General features: G+C 38.9%; 1 protein-coding gene across 1 annotated transcript in view; it reads right to left on the bottom strand.

Moving 5' to 3' along the window:
- The window catches only part of mc5ra (melanocortin 5a receptor), a 39,968-nt gene that overhangs the window by 7,205 nt on the left and 9,873 nt on the right, over positions 1–22,890 (bottom strand). The window contains exons 2-4 of the mRNA XM_082552602.1: positions 16,542–16,768; positions 16,336–16,442; positions 3,703–3,891 (exon numbers count right to left, since the gene is read on the bottom strand). Of these exons, the coding sequence (XP_082408728.1) occupies positions 3,703–3,891; positions 16,336–16,442; positions 16,542–16,733 (488 nt within the window). The 5' untranslated portion in view covers positions 16,734–16,768. The remainder of the gene's footprint in view (positions 1–3,702; positions 3,892–16,335; positions 16,443–16,541; positions 16,769–22,890) is intronic.

Below are 22,890 nucleotides of genomic sequence, written 5' to 3'. Positions count from 1 at the left end.
AAAATTAAACTGCATCAAGGCTGGTTTACTCATCTGCTTAAAATTTAATTCATTCACACAGTGAGACAACAAAAACACTTTGATCTGTTCAGCACTGACAACTAAGATTTAGTGCAAGCAGTATTTTTCTCTCCTCTTTACCCCACACTGTTCCAAAAAATAGTAATGTCAAATGATTTTACTGTGTATTTTACAGATGTGTACTGTTTTTCTAGAATATCATTACATTTACATAAGTAGACTGTGATCTGACAAGTCAAATGTAAAATAACATAACATCACTGTAAATGTAATAAAACACAATTTACTTGTTTGTTAAATATATTTTGTTGTACATATGCATATTTAGATCGTAAAAATACGTCCAGGAATGTCTCCCATCATGCCTTGGGACATGTTCTTGTTCTATTGTTTATGGTTACGTTACTTTTAACTGTTATCTTGAATGTTGTGTTTACGCCGTGGTGCAGCGTCACTGACAGTTGTTGTTTTGTAGAGAGAGTGCTGTACCATGAGTGACTTCTGCAGGGCCGGCCCGTGGCATAGGCCGTATAGGCAAATGCTAAGGGCGCCGTCCGTCAGGGGGCGCCACGCCAGTGCCACAAATGTTGAAAAAAAAAAAAAGTTGGTACTATTATTTCTAAATACAAAAAATAATCCCACGTTAATTAAAATGCAAAGTAAAGCTTATTTAATAGAAATATTATTTGTTACAACATTACGCCCCCCCTCCCCGCACGGTGCGCCCCCTCCCTTCCCGTATCATGGTTCCTTTTGGACGTCGCCACATCAAAAAATCAACACAAGATGTCAAAACGGTCAAAACTGTCAGGTGCCCAGGGAAGAAAAAGAGAAAAGAAGAGGAGGAGAAACGAGAAAAAGACAGAGGTAGGTAACGTTAGCCTACATGAAATTATTTGTCTGAATGTGAAAGTAACCTAAATTTTTAGCATTAAGCTAATGTTACATGATTCGCTAATTGCTAATCAATAAATAGCTAGTTAACTGTTTTAACGTCAGTTAATATTGTGGAGGGGGCTAAATTGTTATGGAAAATAATAATGTAACGTTAGGTAATTACAGTACACCCACCTTTCCCACCATTCCTCATTTGTATTCATCTTTTAAGCAGGTGTTTTTTGTTTACATTGTTATTGCCTTCTGGTTAGCTAATGTTTACCCTGCAGGTAATAGTCACTTTTCCACCCCTGTATATATTATAGTTGTAAGCCTAGTTGTTAAAGTGCACATCATTAATGTTAATTAAGCAATATCACATGAGAGGGAATGCTGTTTTTTAATATGAGCACTGCTGTGATTCGGTCAAAGATAATCATAACATAACATTCTCATATGATATTATACTGTTACTTTGCATTCTGCTATTCAGCATTTCACTGTAATGATGACAATAAATTGAATCGAATCTAATTTGCATATCAGTTAACATCATACATATATCTCTGGTTTTTCATTTATATTATATCATTTCATTTTATTCCTGGAATCATCTGTTTTTATTATTAGACTCAGTGGTGTCACATACTCCTCTCTTCAGATGCACTGTTGAAGTTTCTAAATCCCACCCCTGGGCCATCTACCACATCTACCGCTGCTGCCTCCACTTCAGCAGCACAACCCACCAGTGATGCAGCATCAGCAGCACAACCCAGCCATGATGCAGCAGCATCAAGCGGTCTTCCTGTTGCCTCCACCTCAGCAGCACAACCCACCAGTTTTGCAGCAGCATCAAGCGGTGTTCCTGTTGCCTTATTCATATTATATTTTTAATTTATTTTATCCAACTTGTTGACACGTTTTATTGTGTTTATGTATGTAAAATTTATTGTATTTCATATATTCATTTTTTATTTTTTGTATTCATTTATTTATTCATATATTTTTTTATCTTGTTAATTATTCTGATTGTGAATTTGCTTTCTTTAAGTAAAAAAAAAAAGGTCAAAGACAAAGCTATTCGGTTTCTTGTGAGTACATACACTGCACTGCAGATGTAGGGGGGCGCCACCTAAAATCTTGCCTAGGGCGCCAGATTGGTTAGGGCCGGGCCTGGACTTCTGTTGTGCTGTTGTTGATCCTTGAGGCATATTGTAGCACCGAATGTGTTTTAATAAAGAGCTCCTACCAGCTTGGGGTTAAATAACAAGCTCAATCTCTCTCTGTGAGCTTCTTTGTTAAGATTTCTCTGTATGCCACAATGTAAAACATTGCACAGACACGCTGTGCTAATTATATATTTTGAAAAAGAAATGTAGAGGTAGGAATTGCAATTAATATAAATAACATGACGCTAAGCATCGGCCAATGAATGTGAACTAACAACAAGGTCGCGGGTATGGCTGCGACCGTAGGAAAAAACCCTAATATGAAGGTATTTTACTGCATTTCACGGTAATGTTCTGTTCTTCTAGAATATCATTAAAGTTACGTAAATAGACTTTGACTTCACATTTTGAATGTAAAATGTTAAATCACTGTAATGTAATACAACATGATTGTCATGATTATTAAATGTATCTGTCTGTACATATGCATATTTAGATTGTTAAAATACATTCACAAATGTATCATGATCTCACAAATATCTGTCCGTTATTTGAAAGATTGAACTGTTGAATTCAAATGTAATGCTATGGAAAAGTATATAACATGATCCCTATAAGCTTGTGTTACATCACATAAGTATTATTATCGCTGCTAGTTAGGCCGTTCGTGGCTCAAAAGTTGGCAGTTCTCCTTGTGAGCAGAAGGTTGCCGGTTCGCGCCCCGGCTCGGACACTCTCCGCCGTTGTGTCCGTGGTCAGGACTCTTCACCTACTAGTGATGGCCAAAGGGGCCGATGGTGCGATATGGCAGCCTCGTCTCTGTCCCAGGGCATGCAATCAATTATTACGTAAACCAACTGTTAATTGTATATTTCTGTACATTTACGTATTATGATTCATATTTCCACATTCATTCACCTTGTTTATAGGTAATTTCATCGTATGATCGCGTAAGTATGTTCCTAATTTAATGTCTAAAAGCACTTGGAAAAGGCAGAATCCCATGTCAAATTAGCTCAACAAACTCTATTTTCATTACTGAAAATAACCGTATTTTTATGGGACAGTTATTTTCTGTTATTTTACGGTCGTATTTTTGGCGCCCCAGCTGCCGGAATATTACCGTTGTTTTAGGATGTTTTTTTTAACAGTGCATATGTGTATTTGTACAGGTATATAATGACTTTAATATATTCCCTTTGGTTTTTTTTCTTTTCTTTTCTTTCTTTCTTTCTTTTTTGTTTGCTTTGTTATGTTTCATGCTTTTCTTGATAATGAATAAAAACTGTTTAAAGAGAGAGAGAAAAAAGGAAATGTCAGAGGGAACACATGACAGGAATTAACTGAACAAGTGCCAAATAAGCACTGCCTCAATTTTCCTTAAAATTAATCATAAAATTACAGGGTCCTTTTTTGTTGTTATAAATTGTAACACGTCAGTTATGTTCAAGAACATTATTAGGAAACTGGGGGCTGTGGTGTTGGGCTGATGGATGAGGATTCATTGTGACTAGAGCCTTCAATTAAAACTTCAGTTCCCTTAAAAACATTTCAAAAGGAAACTATTAAGAAACAATAGCAAAAAAAAGAAAAGAAAAAAAAATATATTTGTGCTTATACTCCCTTCCATCATTACCTGTCCACAGCAATGGCCAGCAGGCTACACATGGATGCAACGACAGAGATGCAGATCATGGAGTCCACCATGTTGTCCATCTGCCTGATAAAGTGATCCTCCACCACCAGCTGCCTGTTGTTGAGAAGATAAATGATGATGGTCTCCCAGGCGTTGGACACACTCACCAGCATGTCTGCTACTGCCAAACTGCAAAAAACCAAAATACTTTATACAACCTTTATTCTGCAAACAGATGTTCAAATAAATGTTTCTATATGCACTTCCTTCTGTGTATTCAGGAGCTGACAGAATAGCTGCATTCGCTCTCCTGTTGCGTAAACACTTTCTTCTCACAGTCATACTGGGAAAACCAATTAATTGATTTAATGCCTGAGTACAGTCTTTCACGTTCTCCGGAGGTGCAGTTGAGGCAATGCTTTGACAGTCACATGCACTCACAGCCTTTGCACAAGCAACAAAGCCAGCAAAGATGGTGGAAAAATGGATCCTATCTCCCCAGTTAAAAGTGGTCACAAAAAAAAACCTGCACTGCAGGCAGACAGACAGACGCTTGATGCTGTTTCCAAACACTGTTTCTAAATAATACTAATATTTTAAGAGCTTCTTAAAAATAAACAACACGTCTATGCTATTTATGTATATTTACATGTAAAATTTGATGTTTTTCCACAGCAAAAATGGTTAAAACAGTGATCCTATAACTGCTGGTGGCTGATGGTCAGAGTATATATATATAGTGTGCATAGTGTGAACAGAGGCAGGGGCGGATCTAGGCAAATTTTCTTTGGGTGGCATGGAAATCAAATGGGGTGGCAAAATCAAAGCAATTTATTTTTTACACATATGCATGTGTTACATTCTGTAATATGTATTATATACAGTTAAAATACATCAAAAGCAGTAAGTATACAGATGTTTCATATAAACACGTACTCTATAATTTTCTTTTCTTTAGCCCACATAATTAAACATTTCAGTTACATAAAACATGTGAATTTTGATTTTATGTACTAGCCTGTATGATGAATAACTTTGTAGCCCAATAAGCATAAAATCAATAAAGCTACACAACATGAGGTGATTCATTTACAAACACAAGTCTAACTAAAGTTTCACAATCTTTTTTAATTAGAAATAATCAAATTGCTTAAATTTACACAAAATGCCACAAATGAACCCATTTTTTCACAAATTTTTCATGTTTTATTTGGTTAACGCTCTGGGGTCCAGGGTATAATTGGCCATTTCGGACTATTTTTTTATTTTATTTTTGTGATTCACCTTTAAATTTATTTATTTATTTTTGCCTTGCCTTGTTCTTTTCAGCACAATCTCATCTGTCTGAATTTACAGTTATTTTTTCCTTCACTGTACTAACACAATTGAACTGAAATCACACACAAACATATGAGCCAAGTAAGGAAAAGGTTCTTTCACTGTAAAAACCACAAACATGTTTACAGCTCTCTAGATACACCACTCAGAACCTGATTAGTCCCAATTTTAACTCTGAATTGTTTGCCCTGGACTAAATTTAGAGTCAGGAAAAGTCTAGTTTTAGTTGACACATTATTTCAGAGGTGTCGCAGAGCAAGGTTAACAATCTGGCTGTTGTTAGTTTTCTAGATTTTCCACAGCTTTCCACGTTTGGACTCCATGCCTTGACTTGACAAATGATTTGTATAATGAGTAAAAGCTTCTTGGCCAGAAGAGGTGATATTTAAAACATGTAGCTTAAGATGTATTTCTATGCTTTGGTGCCATTTTGGTGTTTTGGTGTTCAAATGAGAATTCATGAAACTACAATAATATGTTCTCCAGGACATCTAGTTGAACCTTGTTGGCAAAGCAATTTGTTCAAGTGCCAAAGAAAATGACAGCCAAGTCTCACAGAAATAATAATGAGCATAACACCACGTTGAGTGGAGGTGGCATGTAATATGTTAAGATTACAGCCCACAGGAAGCAACAGGCTCTCCTCTATTGTCTTGGTTACCAAGGCAGCATATTATATCACGATAAACATCGTGGACTGACTCACCAAATACTCACAACTTACCTATAGAGAGAAGGAAAACAACACATTAAGTAGGAATGTATTTCTTTTCCCCCCCATGAATCGAATGGATTTTCAAATAAAAGATAACAAGTGTTATCGTGCAGTAACTCGCTGTACCTCAGTGTTACGCCGTGGCAGTCATTCAGAACCACATGAACAGAAGCGCTATACAGCTCGCCAGAAATTCAAAGACTTAGTTGAATGTCTGCTGTGTCTCTGCACAGCTGAAACACGTTTGCTTTTGTCTTAGTAAGAGGATTAAGTCTTTCAAATCAGAAGACAGACCCAAACAAAGTCACAAGAAATTGGTGCTGATGTGAAAACAGACATCCAAGTATTTTTCTGATTTATACAGTAGGGTCATTAAAAGTGTGACTTGATTTTGATGTGGCAGCTGCCCCAAATATGTCATGATTTTTGAGTCCACAGATCTCTATTGGTTGGAGACAAATTTAAAGAAAGAAGGTTAATCATAAGTTGTTTAAATCATCGTTACCTAATGATTAGTCTAAGGAGGCCACAAGATTATAAGATCAAAAAGCCTCTTTTGCAACTCCCTGCTACAAATGGTTTTATTTAACCATTTATAATCAGGATAAAAGATTTATGTCATTTTCAAGAGTTCACATGTTTCCTCTGGCAACACATGCTGCATGACATTTTTCTAAGATTAGATTTCACATTGGATTATATTGGAAATCTGCTTCTGCCAAGCTCAGGATGACCAATTATCTTCAACTGTTCTTCGGCTTTTATAAATAAACCAACTTTTCCACTTCAGGCAAAAGAAAAATATTTTTTGCACAACTGAGCTTTTTAATCAGTTACATAAAGGAGAAGGTTTGGAAATTGAAACTCATTATTTCTTTGAATTCTGGCAAAAAATCCTGTTGTGTAATCACATAGAAGCATACTCTAGACTGTCACCTTGAAGTCCCACTTCTACAAAACAAAAGTTCGCTCTACCTGAGCCTGTAAGCCATCTACAGTGGGGCAAAAAAGTATTTAGTCAGCCACCAATTGTGCAAGTTCCCCCACTTAAAATGATGACAGAGGTCAGTAATTTGCACCAGAGGTACACTTCAACTGTGAGAGACAGAATGTGAAAAAAAAAATCCATGAATCCACATGGTAGGATTTGTAAAGAATTTATTCGTAAATCAGGGTGGAAAATAAGTATTTGGTCAATAACAAAAATACAACTCAATACTTTGTAACATAACCTTTGTTGGCAATAACAGAGGTCAAACGTTTACTATAGGTCTTTACCAGGTTTGCACACACAGTAGCTGGTATTTTGGCCCATTCCTCCATGCAGATCTTCTCGAGAGCAGCGATGTTTTGGGGCTGTCGCCGAGCAACACGGACTTTCAACTCCCGCCACAGATTTTCTATGGGGTTGAGGTCTGGAGACTGGCTAGGCCACTCCAGGACTTTCAAATGCTTCTTACGGAGCCACTCCTTTGTTGCCCGGGCGGTGTGTTTTGGATCATTGTCATGTTGGAAGACCCAGCCTCGTTTCATCTTCAAAGTTCTCACTGATGGAAGGAGGTTTTGGCTCAAAATCTCACGATACATGGCCCCATTCATTCTGTCCTTAACACGGATCAGTCGTCCTGTCCCCTTGGCAGAAAAACAGCCCCATAGCATGATGTTTCCACCCCCATGCTTCACAGTAGGTATGGTGTTCTTGGGATGCAACTCAGTATTCTTCTTCCTCCAAACACGACGAGTTGAGTTTATACCAAAAAGTTCTACTTTGGTTTCATCTGACCACATGACATTCTCCCAATCCTCTGCTGTATCATCCATGTGCTCTCTGGCAAACTTCAGACGGGCCTGGACATGCACTGGCTTCAGCAGCGGAACACGTCTGGCACTGCGGGATTTGATTCCCTGCCGTTGTAGTGTGTTACTGATGGTGACCTTTGTTACTTTGGTCCCAGCTGTCTGCAGGTCATTCACCAGGTCCCCCCATGTGGTTCTGGGATCTTTGCTCACCGTTCTCTTGATCATTTTGACCCCACGGGATGAGATCTTGCGTGGAGCCCCAGATCGAGGGAGATTATCAGTGGTCTTGTATCAGAGGTGGGACCAAGTCATTGTCTTGCAAGTCTCAAGTAAGTCTCAAGTCTTTATCCTCAAGTCTCAAGTCAAGTCTCAAGTAATGTCAGGCAAGTCAGAGTCGAGTCTCAAGTCACTGGTGTAAAAGTCCGAGTCAAGTCACAAGTCTGAAACTTTGAATTTCAAGTCCTTTCGAGTCTTTAAAAAAAAAAAAAAACGAAAAAATAATGTTGCAGTTATGCTAAATGTAAATATTAGACCATGTAATTTTAAAATCTGTGTTTTTCTCAACACATGACAAAATAGTGAACTTAGAAAATATACACAAATTGTGAAATTGCACCTCTTTAAAATGCAGCTCAATTAAACCTAGCTCCAAGAATAATTTTCACCGACAGTTCTGAGATACGCTGCATGTTATTCTTGGATGCGGTTGTAGGACCAGCTTTAAAATCGCATGACAAAAATATCATACACATTAAAAAAAACTGTATCACCAACGTAGCCTGGACAACATTTGCTAGTTAGATGAAGTCAGCTATCTCATCTTAGCATATTTATTTCAATTCAATTCAATTCAATCTTTTTTTTTTTTTTTATAAATTTTATTTTCAGTCACAGCAGCATGTTAACAACAAAACATTGAACATACAGTAGTTTGCTGTTCAGTATTTACAATACCCCAAAAGATAACAGAAATAGAGAAGGAAAAAACAAACAAACAAACCAAAGAAACCCCTACAAAACAACAAAAAACAAACAAACAACAACAAACAAATAGAAAAATAAAATGTATAAGGGACATTCAGCGTACAGTTAGCTATGATAGCGATATAGAGATATGGTATCTGGTCATGATAAGGTGGTCATTTTAAATGTTTCCATGTACATCAAGAATGGCTGCCATGCCCTAAGAAATTTGGTGGTTGAACCTGCCAGTGTATATCTCATCTTTTCTAAATGTAAAAACCTCATGAGCTCCGCAAGCCACTGTTCATGTGTGGGAGGAGCTTCCTGCTTCCATCTTAAAAGTATAAGGCGCCTTGCGATAAGTGAAGCAAAGGCAATAGAATTCGAATAGCATTTTGGCAAAGTGATGTCTTGAGGTATCACCCCAAAGATAGCCGTTAGAGCAGAAGGCTCATATTTAACGTTATACATCTCTGACAGAGTGTTAAATATAGACACCCAATAGGTATGAAGATTGGGGCATGTCCAAAAGGTATGAAGGAGCGAACCGGTTTCTGCTTTACATCTGTTACACAGAGGGTCAGCTCCTGGATAGAACTTGGCTAACTTTTCCTTGGAGATATGTAATCGGTGTAGGACCTTAAATTGAAGGAGCCCATGCCTGGCACATATCGAAGAAGAGTGTACCCTCTGGAGAAAAGATTGCCAGAGCTCATCTGTTATAGTCATCCCAAGGTCTTTCTCCCACTGTGCTTTAAGGATGAAGAGAGAAGGAGATTGAAGATCTAATAGTATAGCATAGATTTCTTTAATCGCCCCTCTCTTATGAACGTTTATATTAATAATTTTATCCAAAGAAGTTTCCTCAGGTAGTTCCGGAAATGAAGGAAATCGACTCGTTACAAAGTGACGAATTTGTAAATAGCGGAAAAAATGTTGCCGAGGAACATTAAACTGCTTCAGGAGCTGCGTGAATGAGGCAAAAATCCCATCTACAAAAAGGTCTTTGATATTTCTAAGGCCATTACTTTCCCATATTTTAAAGGCAGAGTCCATCATGGAGGGTGGGAACATATGATTTGAGCAGATAGGTGCTTTAATTGACATTAAGTGTAACCCCAACCTTTTCCTACATTGCACCCAGATTCTGAGCGAGTCATACAACAAAGGGTTACGTTTATAGGTGTATAGTTCTAATGGGAGAGCTGAACTCAACAAAGCTGATAGGCAAATTTTGCCACAATTGGATGACTCAATTTGGAGCCAAGCTGGAGTCTCTGTAGTAACATTACTCATCCAGTACAGCATATTACGAATATTTGCTGCCCAATAATAAGACTGAAAGTTTGGCAAGGCTAATCCACCCATTGGCCTAGTCCTCTGCATGAAATCTTTACGAATTCGTGGACTTTTGCCATTCCAAATAAATGCAGAGATATGCTTATTCAGTGTTATAAAATACTTATTGGGTAAGTAGCATGGGATACATTGAAATAAGTAAAGGAACTTGGGAAGTATGTTCATTTTGATAGAATTGACGCGGCCAATTAATGACAGTGGTAAATTGTTCCACCTCTGAAGATCTGTCTCAGTATTTTTAAGCAGTGGGACAAAGTTTCTTTCATAAAGATCTTTGTATGAGTGGGTAACCTTAACCCCCAGATAGGTCACATACCCTGATTTAACGCTAAATTGAAAACCTGAAAATGAAATCTTTCTGGCTATAGAGTTGACACAGAGAAGTTCACTTTTATGCAGATTTAACTTGTAACCTGAAATATTACCAAAACATTCAAAAATGGCAAGAGCACGGGGAAGAGAGCATAAAGGCTCTGACATATACAGCAGGAGGTCGTCAGCATATAAGGATATTTTGTGCTCCTGGTCACCTCTGAAGATGCCCTTAATGCAACTGTCAGCTCGCAGTTTAATCGCCAGTGGTTCAATTGATAATGCAAAAAGAAGAGGGGATAAGGGACAACCTTGTCTCGTACCACGGAGAAGTGGGAAATAAGAAGAGAATAACGAATTTGTTCTAACACGTGCCATAGGTGAGGAGTAAAGTAACTGAATCCATGAAATGAAATTAGGGCCAAATCCAAATTTATGCAGAGTATAAAACAGATAATCCCACTCCACCCGGTCAAATGCCTTCTCAGCATCGAGTAATAAGGCAATTTCAGGGGTTGTAGTTGACTTGGTGTGTAATATGTTCAAAAACCTGCGCAGGTTGAAAAAACCATGCCTACCCTTCACGAAACCTGTCTGATCTGGAGAAATTAACAATGGTAGATGTTGCTCTAGCCTGAGAGCAAGTGTTTTTGACAGTATTTTTAAATCTACATTTAAGAGTGATATAGGACGATATGATGAACACTCTAATGGATCTTTATAATTCAATTCAATCTTAATTGGCAGACTTCATGTCCATAAAAACAAGACAAAAAAAAAAACAAAAAACACACACACACACACACAACACTCCCCCCCCCAACACAAGGTATACACCATTAAATATATATATGTATATAAATAAGTATCTAAAACATTTGTAAAAACATAAAACCATAATATACATAAAACACAATTACTTAAAATAAATCAATAAATACACAAACACTTTAACCAGTGCTTTCTGAGACTGGATGAGTAACGGGAACCACTCACTGTCGGATCTGTGAGTGCTAAAATTATACTGTTACTCGAACCATCCAGTCGTTCTCTAAAATTGAACATTAGCTTCCTTAAAAGTGCTTTAAAAGTCCAAACACCCACAGCTACAAACATCTGGCTGGCACTACCACTTCTAGGTATCCTGCAAAGGATTCTCATCGCATCATTATATGCAACATGCAGCTTCTGCATGCTACATTGTTTGTAGGATGACCACAAGGGGGCAGTATATAGCGGTGTGCAATACGCTTTAAACAAAGCCACTTTAACTGGAAGTGAACAAAAGCTGAATTTGCGTGCAATAGTATTTGCCTGCACATAGAGCTTACACCGTTGTCTGTATATGTCATCATCATCATTCATTTGCTCAGTAATAAAGTGACCGAGGTATTTCACCTTTTTATGAACTTCAAGAGTTTTTTGTGCCAGTTTAAACAAAGGGAAATTTAGCTGTTTATCCTGCTTGGTTCTACATATCAAAACAGCACTTTTAGCAGCATTGTACTCAATGTCATATTGCACACCATATTCAGTACAGACATTAAGAAGATCCTGTAACCCAGCACTGCTTGGACTAAAAACAACCAGGTCATCTGCATACATAAGATGATTTATCAGTGCTTTACCTAATATACACCCAGTGTTACAGGCTCTCAGCTGTATGGACAAATCATCAACATACAAATTAAATAAAATTGGAGACAAAATCCCACCCCGTCTAACACCATTGCTGACACCAAAGGGGGCAGAAATACTGCTTCCCCATTTAACCTGCATGTTCTGATGAGCGTACCAGTAAGAGAGAATCCTCACGATGTACTGAGGAACTCCCCATCTCTTCATTTTATCAAAAAGTTTTCTGTGGTTCACTCGATCAAAAGCCTGAGAGGCATCAATGAAAGACATGAGGACAGATGAATTTTTAGCCCTGTACAAACTGACTATTTCCTTGAGTGCATATATGCACATGTCAGTGCCGTGCTTTGAAGCCAAACTGATTATCCAGAGAAGAGATGAACACACTAACTCTGTCAAACAAGATTCTTTCTAACACCTTAGATAAAATACTGGCTAGTGCAATTGGCCTGTAATTATCCAAACAGCTCACTTTTGCAGCTTTGTCCTTCATAACTGGTACCAGTAAAATACACAGCATTGAGTCTGGTAATATGCCATGAATCATAAACCCAGTGAAACAGAGTGCTAAAAGAGGAGCTAGCCTTACACTAGCATGTTTTAAATGTTCTGCAGTGATGTGATCCAAACCAGAGGATTTATTATCAGACAACCTATGAATGGCTTCATATACTTCATGTGTCCTTACACTTATTGTGTCATTACTCATGTCAAAATTGTCCTCATATGGTTCACTTTTTATACAGTTAAACAACGCACTGTAATGCTGTCTCCATAATGCTGCAATGTTATCTGCCCCAGAAACACCTTCAACAGTTGATGGTAGAGATGGTTTACAGTTATTAAGAGCTTTCACCTCTTTCCAAAAATCTGCCGTATTATTACACAGCATTTTCCTGGCCAAAGAATCTGCTCTTAGCATTTGCTCATTTTTAGTTATAAAGCGAACAGCGTACTTATATCTGGCATTCGCACATTTTTTCTGTTCAAATTCTGGGCCTTGTTTAGGTCTTCCAGCCATGGCCCAACATTTATAAGCTATGCGAGCTTCATCATGGTACATGGATACATGTTCTTTCCAGCCAGGTCTGATGTTAGGTTTCTTATGCTTATATTGTTTATCAAGCAGTGTGCCACTTTTATACAGAGCAGTCACTATATCATCATACATGGAGCAGAGTAAATGTTTATGCACAGCATTCTTACAGTTGACATCTTTGCACAAAATAGCTTCTTTATTTATATGCATATTAATAATCATACGGTTCTTGGAGTGAGTGCATACACTCATGAAGTTTAGTAACTTCCGGTCACTGCAACAAGTCCAGGTACAGTTTACCGACGGATGGGTGCAGGACCTTGAAATGCACCGTGTAGAACGAAAGACCATCGTACGTATCATAAGTTTACCAATCTCACAAATCGTCGTCATAAATACACATTCCTTAACCGTTTATTAATATAACCTTTGAGCTCAACGGTAATTAATTAGCAGTGGAAATAATTTCTGGTTCATCACAGAAATGTAGCAGTGACAACAATACTGTATGCTGTAATCGTACTGGGCAATTAGTGATACAAAAAAACCTGTTTTATCCTGTGAATAAACGTATATGTTTTTGTCAATGTACCATAATAACATAAGCGAAACGCAATATTGTGTCAGGACAATTCACTATTTATGCACAATAAATAAAGGAGCATAGCGCCACAATTTCTGTTCAGCGCCAGACTTGCTTGTAACCTATATCACCAATTATGTTATGAAAATGACGTATTAACTACTAAAAAACACTGACCTTCGTGTAAATGCTTGGAGCAGACTAACCTGTGAGCTGGAGTGTTCTGGGACGTTATATTTTATCTTTGAATGGCTGCAATCCAGACCATCCCTCGCGTCTTTGTTACTTCGGAAACATGGCTCGAACAATTTCTCTTCAACGACGTAATCCGATAACAACCGATCTCTTTACCCGTCGGCTTCCCGTGGCTGTCATGCGACCGGCTATTGCAGTTAATAATACAACAGCTTCTTGACATTTTTGTGTTTCTTTTTATCGCTGTATAACTGATTTTAATTGAAAGCCTGCGTGCGCTAGTACCGCTTGCCACGAGTTCCCAGAATCCTTTGCGGTTCTACCCGTGAATGACGTCACATTTTCAATCTCTATATAATATGCATGTTAAATTTTATATTTGGGGTAAAATATCAAGTCTTTTCAAGTAAACCGGTTCAAGTCCAATTCAAGTCCCAAGTCATTGGTGTAAAAGTCCAAGTCAAGTCACAAGTCTTAGAACATTTTTTCAAGTCAAGTCTAAAGTCATAAAATTAATGACTCGAGTCTGACTCGAGTCCAAGTCATGTGACTCGAGTCCACACCTCTGTCTTGTATGTCTTCCATTTTCTGATGATTGCTCCCATAGTTGATTTTTTCACACCAAGCTGCTTGCCTATTGTAGATTCACTCTTCCCAGTCTGGTGCAGGTCTACAATACTTTTCCTGGTGTCCTTCGAAAGCTCTTTGGTCTTGGCCATGGCGGCGTTTGGAGTCTTACTGTTTGAGGCTGTGGACAGGTGTCTTTTATACAGATGATGAGTTCAAACAGGTGTCATTCATACAGGTAACGAGTGGGGGACAGAAAAGCTTCTTACAGAAGACGTTACAGGTCTGTGAGAGCCAGAGATTTTCCTTGTTTGAGGTGACCAAATACTTATTTTCCACCCTAATTTACGAATAAATTCTTTACAAATCCTACCATGTGGATTCATGGATTTTTTTTTTCACATTCTGTCTCTCACAGTTGAAGTGTACCTCTGGTGCAAATTACTGACCTCTGTCATCATTTTAAGTGGGGGAACTTGCACAATCGGTGGCTGACTAAATACTTTTTTGCCCCACTGTAAATTGCTTTTTATGGTTACTTGTATTATTTTCCTTTCTTACTTACTTGCTTGTTTGCTTGCTGGCATGCTTCCTTGTGTTCTCCTTGCTTTCAATTTAAAAGAGACCAGTAGGATAGCTCGCTTGGCATCTCCTGCCAGGCAGTTCCACAGCTGAGGGGCCTAGTAGGCAAAGGCCCGGTAACCTTTCATGACCTTTCCAGAACCTTTATTCATGAACCTTTAACAGAGCACTGCCAGAGGAACTCAGGAGCCAGACTATTCTCAATAAAAACTACTGTTAGCCAGTGAAGGGCAACAGGGAGGGATTGGTATGTTGTGGTTGCTTCTCTTTCTGTGGTTTTAAAGCTAGGCAACATCAGCTGTAGCCTCTGGAGCAGAGTAAAGTGCATTACAATATTCAATTCTATAGACGATAAAAGCATTGATGACCTTTTTAGAACAGAAAGGATTAATCTAATCCTGGATAGCTGTCTCGGTTGTACAAAGCAGGACTGAACCACTTTAATCATTTGTGTCACAAAAGATAAATCAGGATCTTTCTGAACATAATTGATAACGGTTCATGTCTATTAATTACATCAACATAGGCTACTCCGAAAGTTATCGGTTCAGTGTCTGGCAGATACCTAAAATCCATCCACACAGGGGGTTATTCACATTGCATTGAAGCTGACAGTTGTTTGCTAGAGAATATTCCAGGATCGTTGTTGTGATTTCATTATTAGTTATTATTAATAGTACTGTTATTATTTTTCCACAGTATGTCTTTAGACCCATCTTCCTCAACCCCAACTGGTGGCAACGGATGGCTGCCCCTGCATGGTTCTGTCAGAGATATAATGTATTCCTTCTCATCTGAGGCTTTCTGGGTGTTATTGTAGGGTCTTTACCTTAGAAGTTGAAGTAACTTGTTATGATTTTACACTACATAAATAAAACTGAACTGAATTGAATTGACTGAACTGCTGAATTGCTTTCCTAGGTCATCCTCAAACGTATTTGCTATCAGGTCATAGGTCAGTCAGGATGGTCTAATGAAACGTATCCTGCACTCTCACTGATAGTTGCTTCAATCACTTGCATCTAAGTTGAGAAATGTTTATCTCATTGTTTTGTTTGTTTGTTTGTTTTTGCTTTTTTGAAGTTGTTACATTTTATTGTCTTTCTGTGGTCTCTGGTCGCCGCATTCCTCCAAAATGCTTCCTGTGTGGATGCAGCGTTGTTATGGTCGTTTGAGAAGGGCTTGAAAATAACAATGTGAACTCAAATGATATGGGCCTTGAGGGGAGGCATGCATTGTTATCCAATTATAATGGTTACATTAGGGTGTATTCTAATCCTAAATGTATCCATTTACACTAATATGTTGACAAGAGTGAACAAGGTTTCACTTGGGACCTATATTGCATTTTGCCCCTGGGAAAGGCTGTATTACACCAAGACAGAGAGTAAGCACTGAAGGATAGAAGCATATTTTAATAAACTGCTGCTTAACAAAATCTTTTACACATGGTAAGCTCACTTTATTAAAACGGTTTTGGGTGGTCCTCGTACATTATTATGTTATTTTCCCCTTTATGTCTTAAACCACTGAGGAGTTTACCTGCAGACAAAGAAGTACATGGGGGAATGTAGGTTCTTGTTCTTCACTATGGCTGTGATGACTAAAATGTTCTCCAGCAGTGAGATGATACCCAGGATCAGAAAGACCTTAGGAGAGGAGATCAAAATACAGACCAGTGAAGAGACAGTCGGGGTAGTGGTAGAAGAAATCACGAGATAAATAAATGAATCCAAAGTGCTACAGACCTCGATAGCGATGTGGACCTGCTCGCATGCTGCAGGTTTGGAGGTGCTAGCCTTCTCTGATAGTGGAGGGATCAGGGTGTAGTTTTGATGATAATAGGAGTAGCCCCAGGTAGAGTTACCCAGCAGCACCTCCTCTTGGTAGGAGGATTCATCAGACACATTCATCTCTGCTGTGGGTCGGGTCTGGATCATCGCAACTCTTACCTGGAGGCCATTTTTCAAGCAGGCTGAAAGAAGAAACAAGAAGAAGAACGTGAGACTGTGTCATGCTTTCACGTAAGCTTTGTAATATTGAGATCATGCTTAATATTATGCCAGCTTCAATTACACATGCTGCAAACAAACATGATTCACCCCAAGCACCTTGTTTATTTAACAACATACAAATAGTATTCGGTTCCTTGCAAATGTAACTCCTGTGTGTGGTCCTAGTTTGGCCTCCATTAACATCCTTTTCTAATGCTTGGTGCTGATCAGATAATAAAAAGTGGTTTTAGTACTGCCTGCTTCAGCAAAAAAATGGTGCTAGGAAAGTTCCATAAAACCAAGACAGCAACCACTCTGAGTAAGTGTTTACATTTTGTATTGCACTGCAAATAGAAGTACATTAAACACAAACTAAAACCAGATGACTGCTTTAGGCTTGATTTATCCTGCATGTCTTTTATCCTGTTTTCCTTCTCTCACCCCAACCGGTCGCAGCAGATGGCCCCGCCCTTCCCTGAGCCTGGTTCTGCCGGAGGTTTCTTCCTGTTAAAAGGGAGTTTTTCCTTCCCACTGTTGCCAAAGTGCTTGTTCATAGGGGGTCATATGATTGTTGGGTTTTTCTCTGTATCTATGAAGCGCCTTGAGGCGACTTTTGTTGTGATTTGGCGCTATATAAATAAAATTGAATTGAATTGAATTGAATTTAGTTTTGATTTGGAGAACAGGAAGCAGCCTCACATATATAAAAAAAAAAGAAAAAAAGAAACCCTCACTTAATTTGTGTAATCTGACATGTCGTAGCTTTACAGGTTATGTGGTGGACTGATTCTTGGCCGGGTCTTGTGTGTTAAACTGGTAAACTGACAAGATACAGCGAGTGCACAATAATCTGCTACTTTGCTAGCTACTGGTTTGCAGATTTTCCTGCCTTTGGGTAAAACTGGGCAAGCTAGTGGTTTCACTGTGTTCCTATCCTTTATGCTAAGGTAACCCATCCCTGCTAATAACGTCGTACTTTATTTAATTTACAAACATTTTCACAAGACAAATTGAACACATTTAACACAGAGACAAGCAATGTGTAAAATATTGCAATCCTTTTCAAGCCAGTTTACAATAATGCCACGCTGAAAGCAGCAGATACATGTGAGTGTAGGTGAACGTAGTCATTGGCTGCTCTGAATTAAGTTGGATGTGTTATATGATAAGCTGGCTGCTGACATTTTGAAGGAAAATCACTTAATTACAATGACGTAAAACAGCCACAATCACTAAAGGATGGCTTTGAAAATAGTTCCTGACTTTCATCAGTGAGCTAAAATTTATTTACAACAAATTTCATTGCCATTTGTTTTGAACGTTTCTCTTTCCTAATAAATTAAACTGGTGCAGTGACCTGACATCACACTCTCAAGTTAGAGGGCACATAAGAAAGCTTCACTGTTAAGAGTCACTAATATAACGAATCAGATGAAAAAAAACAAACTGTTAAATCCTTCATGCAGCTAAGTGATTCCTCTGTTTCTTAACACATGACCTCATAACTGGACCCTGCGGTTATGTCAAATGATGTGCTTTTGGTTACTTATAAATTTGCACACATTGTTAGTACGTCTAAATACCGAATGGGAACTGAGGAAAGCACCGATATCAAAATAAAACTGTTCAAGTGAAGTGAAGCGGTAAACTAAATTCAGCATTACGTCCACTCTGTCTCATTTCAGCAGAATGTGTCATGGTCCTGGGTCTTTTGACCCAGCGTTTTAAGTTTGAGTTTATTTTGTTCATTAGGTTATCTAAGTTCATTTGGTTATTAGACTCCTTGTGTTTTCTTCCCCTGTATTTAAGCTTCCCCTCACCCTTCGTGTTTCATGCTGCGTGTCTTATGTTATCAAGTTTGTATTATTATGCCTAAGTGTTTCTAGTTATTATTTTCCCCTCGTGTTTCCAACCATGTTAAATCTCCCCTGCTCTTCATGCGTTTCATGTCTGTGTCTTACGTTGTCAAGTTCGGGTTGTCATGTCTATGTCTCATTATGTTTCCTGTTTTATTGTGAAGAGGTCTGGTGTTCTGTGTTCATCATGTTCAGTTTTACTCTCCCACTGTGACGTCATTATGTTCATGTGTGCCAGCTGTTTCCTCATGTGTCTCCACTTCCCCTAATCACCTCCTGTGTATTTAAGTCCTCTGTTTTCAGTGTGTGATTGTCAGGTCGTCTGTTGTCCATGCCATGCTTCCAAGTTTCTTGTCTAGGTTTTTCTTATTGTTTGTTTAGATTCCCCAGTTTAGGTTTGTGTTAATTTTGCTTCAGTTTGCCTTGCCCTTTGTTTGTACCTTTTCTACCAGCCATATTAAACGGCTCACCTTTTGTTAACATTCAAGTTTTGTTCCCTGTTCCTTGGAGTCTGCATTTTGGGTCCTTTTTTTCAATTCATACAGTCTGCCCTCGCCAGACTGTGACAGAATGCCATTATCTAAATCCTATTCCAAAGTGGCGCAATGAGCTTAGCAGGTACAGCAATTAACCACTATTGCAGCGCTAAATGAAAAAGCTACACTGAGAATCATTAAGACATTTTAATTATATCCATGTACTTTATCTGCAGGGAAAAAATAATTAATTATGTCAGCACAATTCAGTTTTTCCAGCACCAATTAACACAACGGTTATCTTAAGCAATTAAAATATAAGACACAGCCATTTAAAATCAAAAGTATAATTTATGCTCACACATTACATTTAACCTTTTGAAGTGCTTACATCACTTAAATCCACAACAACTAGAGCAACTTTAGATGTATTGGCAGGTGAAGTCATTACCATCAATCATCTTGTTGTAATGTACTTCCTGGCTGGGTTCTCATGTGGATGTCACATTGACACACACTGACCACCTGTCTGTAAAATTGTTACAGATAGATGGATGGATGGATGGCATTACCTTGGCCTCCAGTAACGCTGTGAGGAACCTTGGAGTCATTTTTGACCAGGATATCTCCTTCAATGCACATATTAAACAAATATGTAAGACTGCTTTCTTCCATTTGCGCAACATCTCTAAAGTTAGAAATATTCTGTCTCAGAGTGACGCTGAAAAACTAGTTCATGCATTTATTACTTCCAGGCTGGACGACTGTAATTCATTATTATCAGGATGTCCAAAAAACTCACTGAAAAGCCTTCAGCTGATCCAAAATGCTGCAGCAAGAGTCCTGACAGGGACTAGAAAGAGAGAGCATATTTCTCCTGTTTTGGCTTCCCTTCATTGGCTTCCTGTTAAATCCAGAATTGAATTCAAAATCCTGCTCCTCACATACAAGGTCTTAAATAATCAGGCCCCATCTTATCTTAATGACCTTGTAGTACCATATCACCCTATTAGAGCACTTCGCTCTCGCTCTGCAGGCCTACTTGTTGTTCCTAGAGTATTTAAAAGTAGAATGGGTGGGAGAGCCTTCAGTTTTCAGGCCCCTCTTCTGTGGAACCAGCTTCCAGTTTGGATTCAGGAGACAGACACTATCTCTACTTTCAAGATTAGGCTTAAAACTTTCCTTTTTGCTAAAGCATATAGTTAGGGCTGGACCAGGTGACCCTGAATCCTCCCTTAGTTATGCTGCAATAGACGTAGGCTGCCGGGGGATTCCCATGATGCATTGAGTTTTTCCTTTCCAGTCACCTTTCTCACTCACAATGTATTAACAGACCTCTCTGCATTGAATCATATCTGTTATTAACCTCTGTCTCTCTTCCACAGCATGTCTTTATCCTGTCTTCCTTCTCTCACCCCAGCAGATGGCCGCCCCTCCCTGAGCCTGGTTCTGCTGGAGGTTTCTTCCTGTTAAAAGGGAGTTTTTCCTTTCCACTGTCGCCAAAGTGCTTGCTCATAGGGGGTCATATGATTGTTGGGTTTTTCTCTGTATCTACGAAGCGCCTTGAGGCGACTTTTGTTGTGATTTGGCGCTATATAAATAAAATTGAATTGAATTGAATAGAGCAACCTTCACCCAGCAGGCAGCAGACCTACCCAGCAGGAATATGGTGCAGTGCAGAAGTCCTGAGCCACCTCTCATTTCACATGCAAACGTATGTGGCGTTATATAAGGCAAAAACAGAGTTTGCACACTTTTGACAAGCATCAAAGTCAATATTTGGCATGACTTCCTCAATTCCCCAACATAGGGTGAACTCTTAGGCAAACTTCCATGTTGTTTCTAGGATTTTTAGGATCCCCAACACCACCGGCTGAAACCCCAAACCATCACAGAGCCTCCACCATGTTTTAAAGATGTCTGTAGACACTCGCGCCTCTCTCTTGAAGTCCTCTCCTTCCTTACAGACAAAATTCCACTGAGACCCTTTCTGATGAGTCTTAGACAAACAGATCCTGTGTCAGATACAGTTTATCTACTGCAGATAGTCACTTTGTCCTTTTTCCTCCACGTTTACAGTTTTCTCTGTTTTTGTTAAGTACACACTGTTGTTTTCCGATTTTTGGGAATCATATTGTTGGTGCAAAACTACTCTGGACTTGACTGGACTAAAAATAAGTGAAAAAGAAGCCAATGCTCAAAGAAAGACCTTCATAAAACCTGGAGAACAGTTGCTCAAATCTGAGAATTATGAGAAAGTCTATTCAGGGACAGAGGACCACAGAAAGATCAAGCTGTTGACCCTGGCCTGCAGTCTAATTGGGCTGCCAAAAGATGTGCTGGAATAATACTGATCCATGGACCTCCAATCTCCCTGTCATATGGATATGCTGCCAACAAGTGCTGCCAGAAACCACAAAGGTCCTGTGACCTGTACCCTTGTGGCTCAAAGCTGTTTGGCAACATAAAATGGATCTAAACAATATGAGGCAGGTGGCTATGTATTTGAATATTTTCTATGATGTGTGTCTTCTCACACTGGTTTAAGGATTTGGCACATATAAATACTTTTAAATATCTCTCACAACATTTACCAGATATATGGAAACTGATGACTCTTTAACCAGCTTTGACTATTTCTGTTTCTAATGCTCAAAGAATGAAGATTAATTATTTCAGCTCGCAAAGGAGATGAAAGTGTTTTCTGAAAACTAGAAACTGATGCTTTGCAAAAAAATCAATAAAAAAATCATTAGCAAGCTCGTGAAAGATCCGTTGTCTATTTGCTGGCTCTTATGAAAAACTGAAATTTTATTTCAAATATTTTTCTGTTTGAGACAGAGCTAGACATGAACACAGAGCACAGCAGAGAATTCAATCACATTTGTGCTTGGATTACTAAACAGTCCTCAGGTACAGCCCCTGGGCACAGGGCCAGGCCTCAAAGGAGTCAGAGGGCTGCTTAAATACAGAGTCTTTTTAAAAAGACACTTTTTTAGGTACACCTTGCTTGTACCGGTTTGGAAGCCTTTTGCATATCAGAACTGTGTTAATTATGCATAAATTGAACAAGGGTTATGCAGCTGCTGCACATCCTTGAAGCAAATCTCCCAATTCACAACATCCCAAAGGTGCTCTGTTGCATCTGGTGACTGTGGAGTTTGAGTAATGTGAACTCACTGTCATCTTCAAGAAAACAGTTTGAGGTGATTTAAGCTCTGTGACATGGTGCATCATCCTGCTGGAAACAGCCTTCAGAAGATGGGTACAACAGTCAGGTGGGCTGTGGCATTTAAACGATGCTTAGTGCGTACTGAGGGGCCCAAAGTATGCCAACAATCACCACCAGCAGCAGCCTGAACCACTGATATGAGACAGAATGGATCCATTCTTCAAGTTGTTTATGCCAGATTCTGACTCTAGCATCTAAATGTCACAGTAGAAATCGAGATTCATCAAACCAGGCAACATTTTTCCAATCTTCCGTTCCAATTTTGTTGGGCCCATATGAATTGTACCCTCAGTTTCCTGTTCTTAGCTAATAGGAGTGCTAACAGTCAGCTACTGGCACCAATATGCTTCCTGGTTTGGCATGTTGTCCGTTATGTGATGCTCTTCTTCATACCATGGTTGTAAGAAGTGCGTATTTGAGTTACTGTTTCTTTCCTGTCAGCTCAGTTTGTAAATTCCTTTTGAGAATTGCCATTCACTGTGAACCCTAGAGATGGATGTCCAGGAAAATCTCAGCAGGTACCTGCAACCATGGCACAT

Source organism: Aulonocara stuartgranti (genome assembly GCF_965226115.1).
Source record: "Aulonocara stuartgranti genome assembly, chromosome: 11".
Taxonomy (NCBI): Eukaryota; Metazoa; Chordata; class Actinopteri; order Cichliformes; family Cichlidae; genus Aulonocara; species Aulonocara stuartgranti.
The sequence above is the reverse complement of the archived record's forward strand: the minus strand, read 5'-3'. Positions and strand labels throughout refer to the sequence as shown.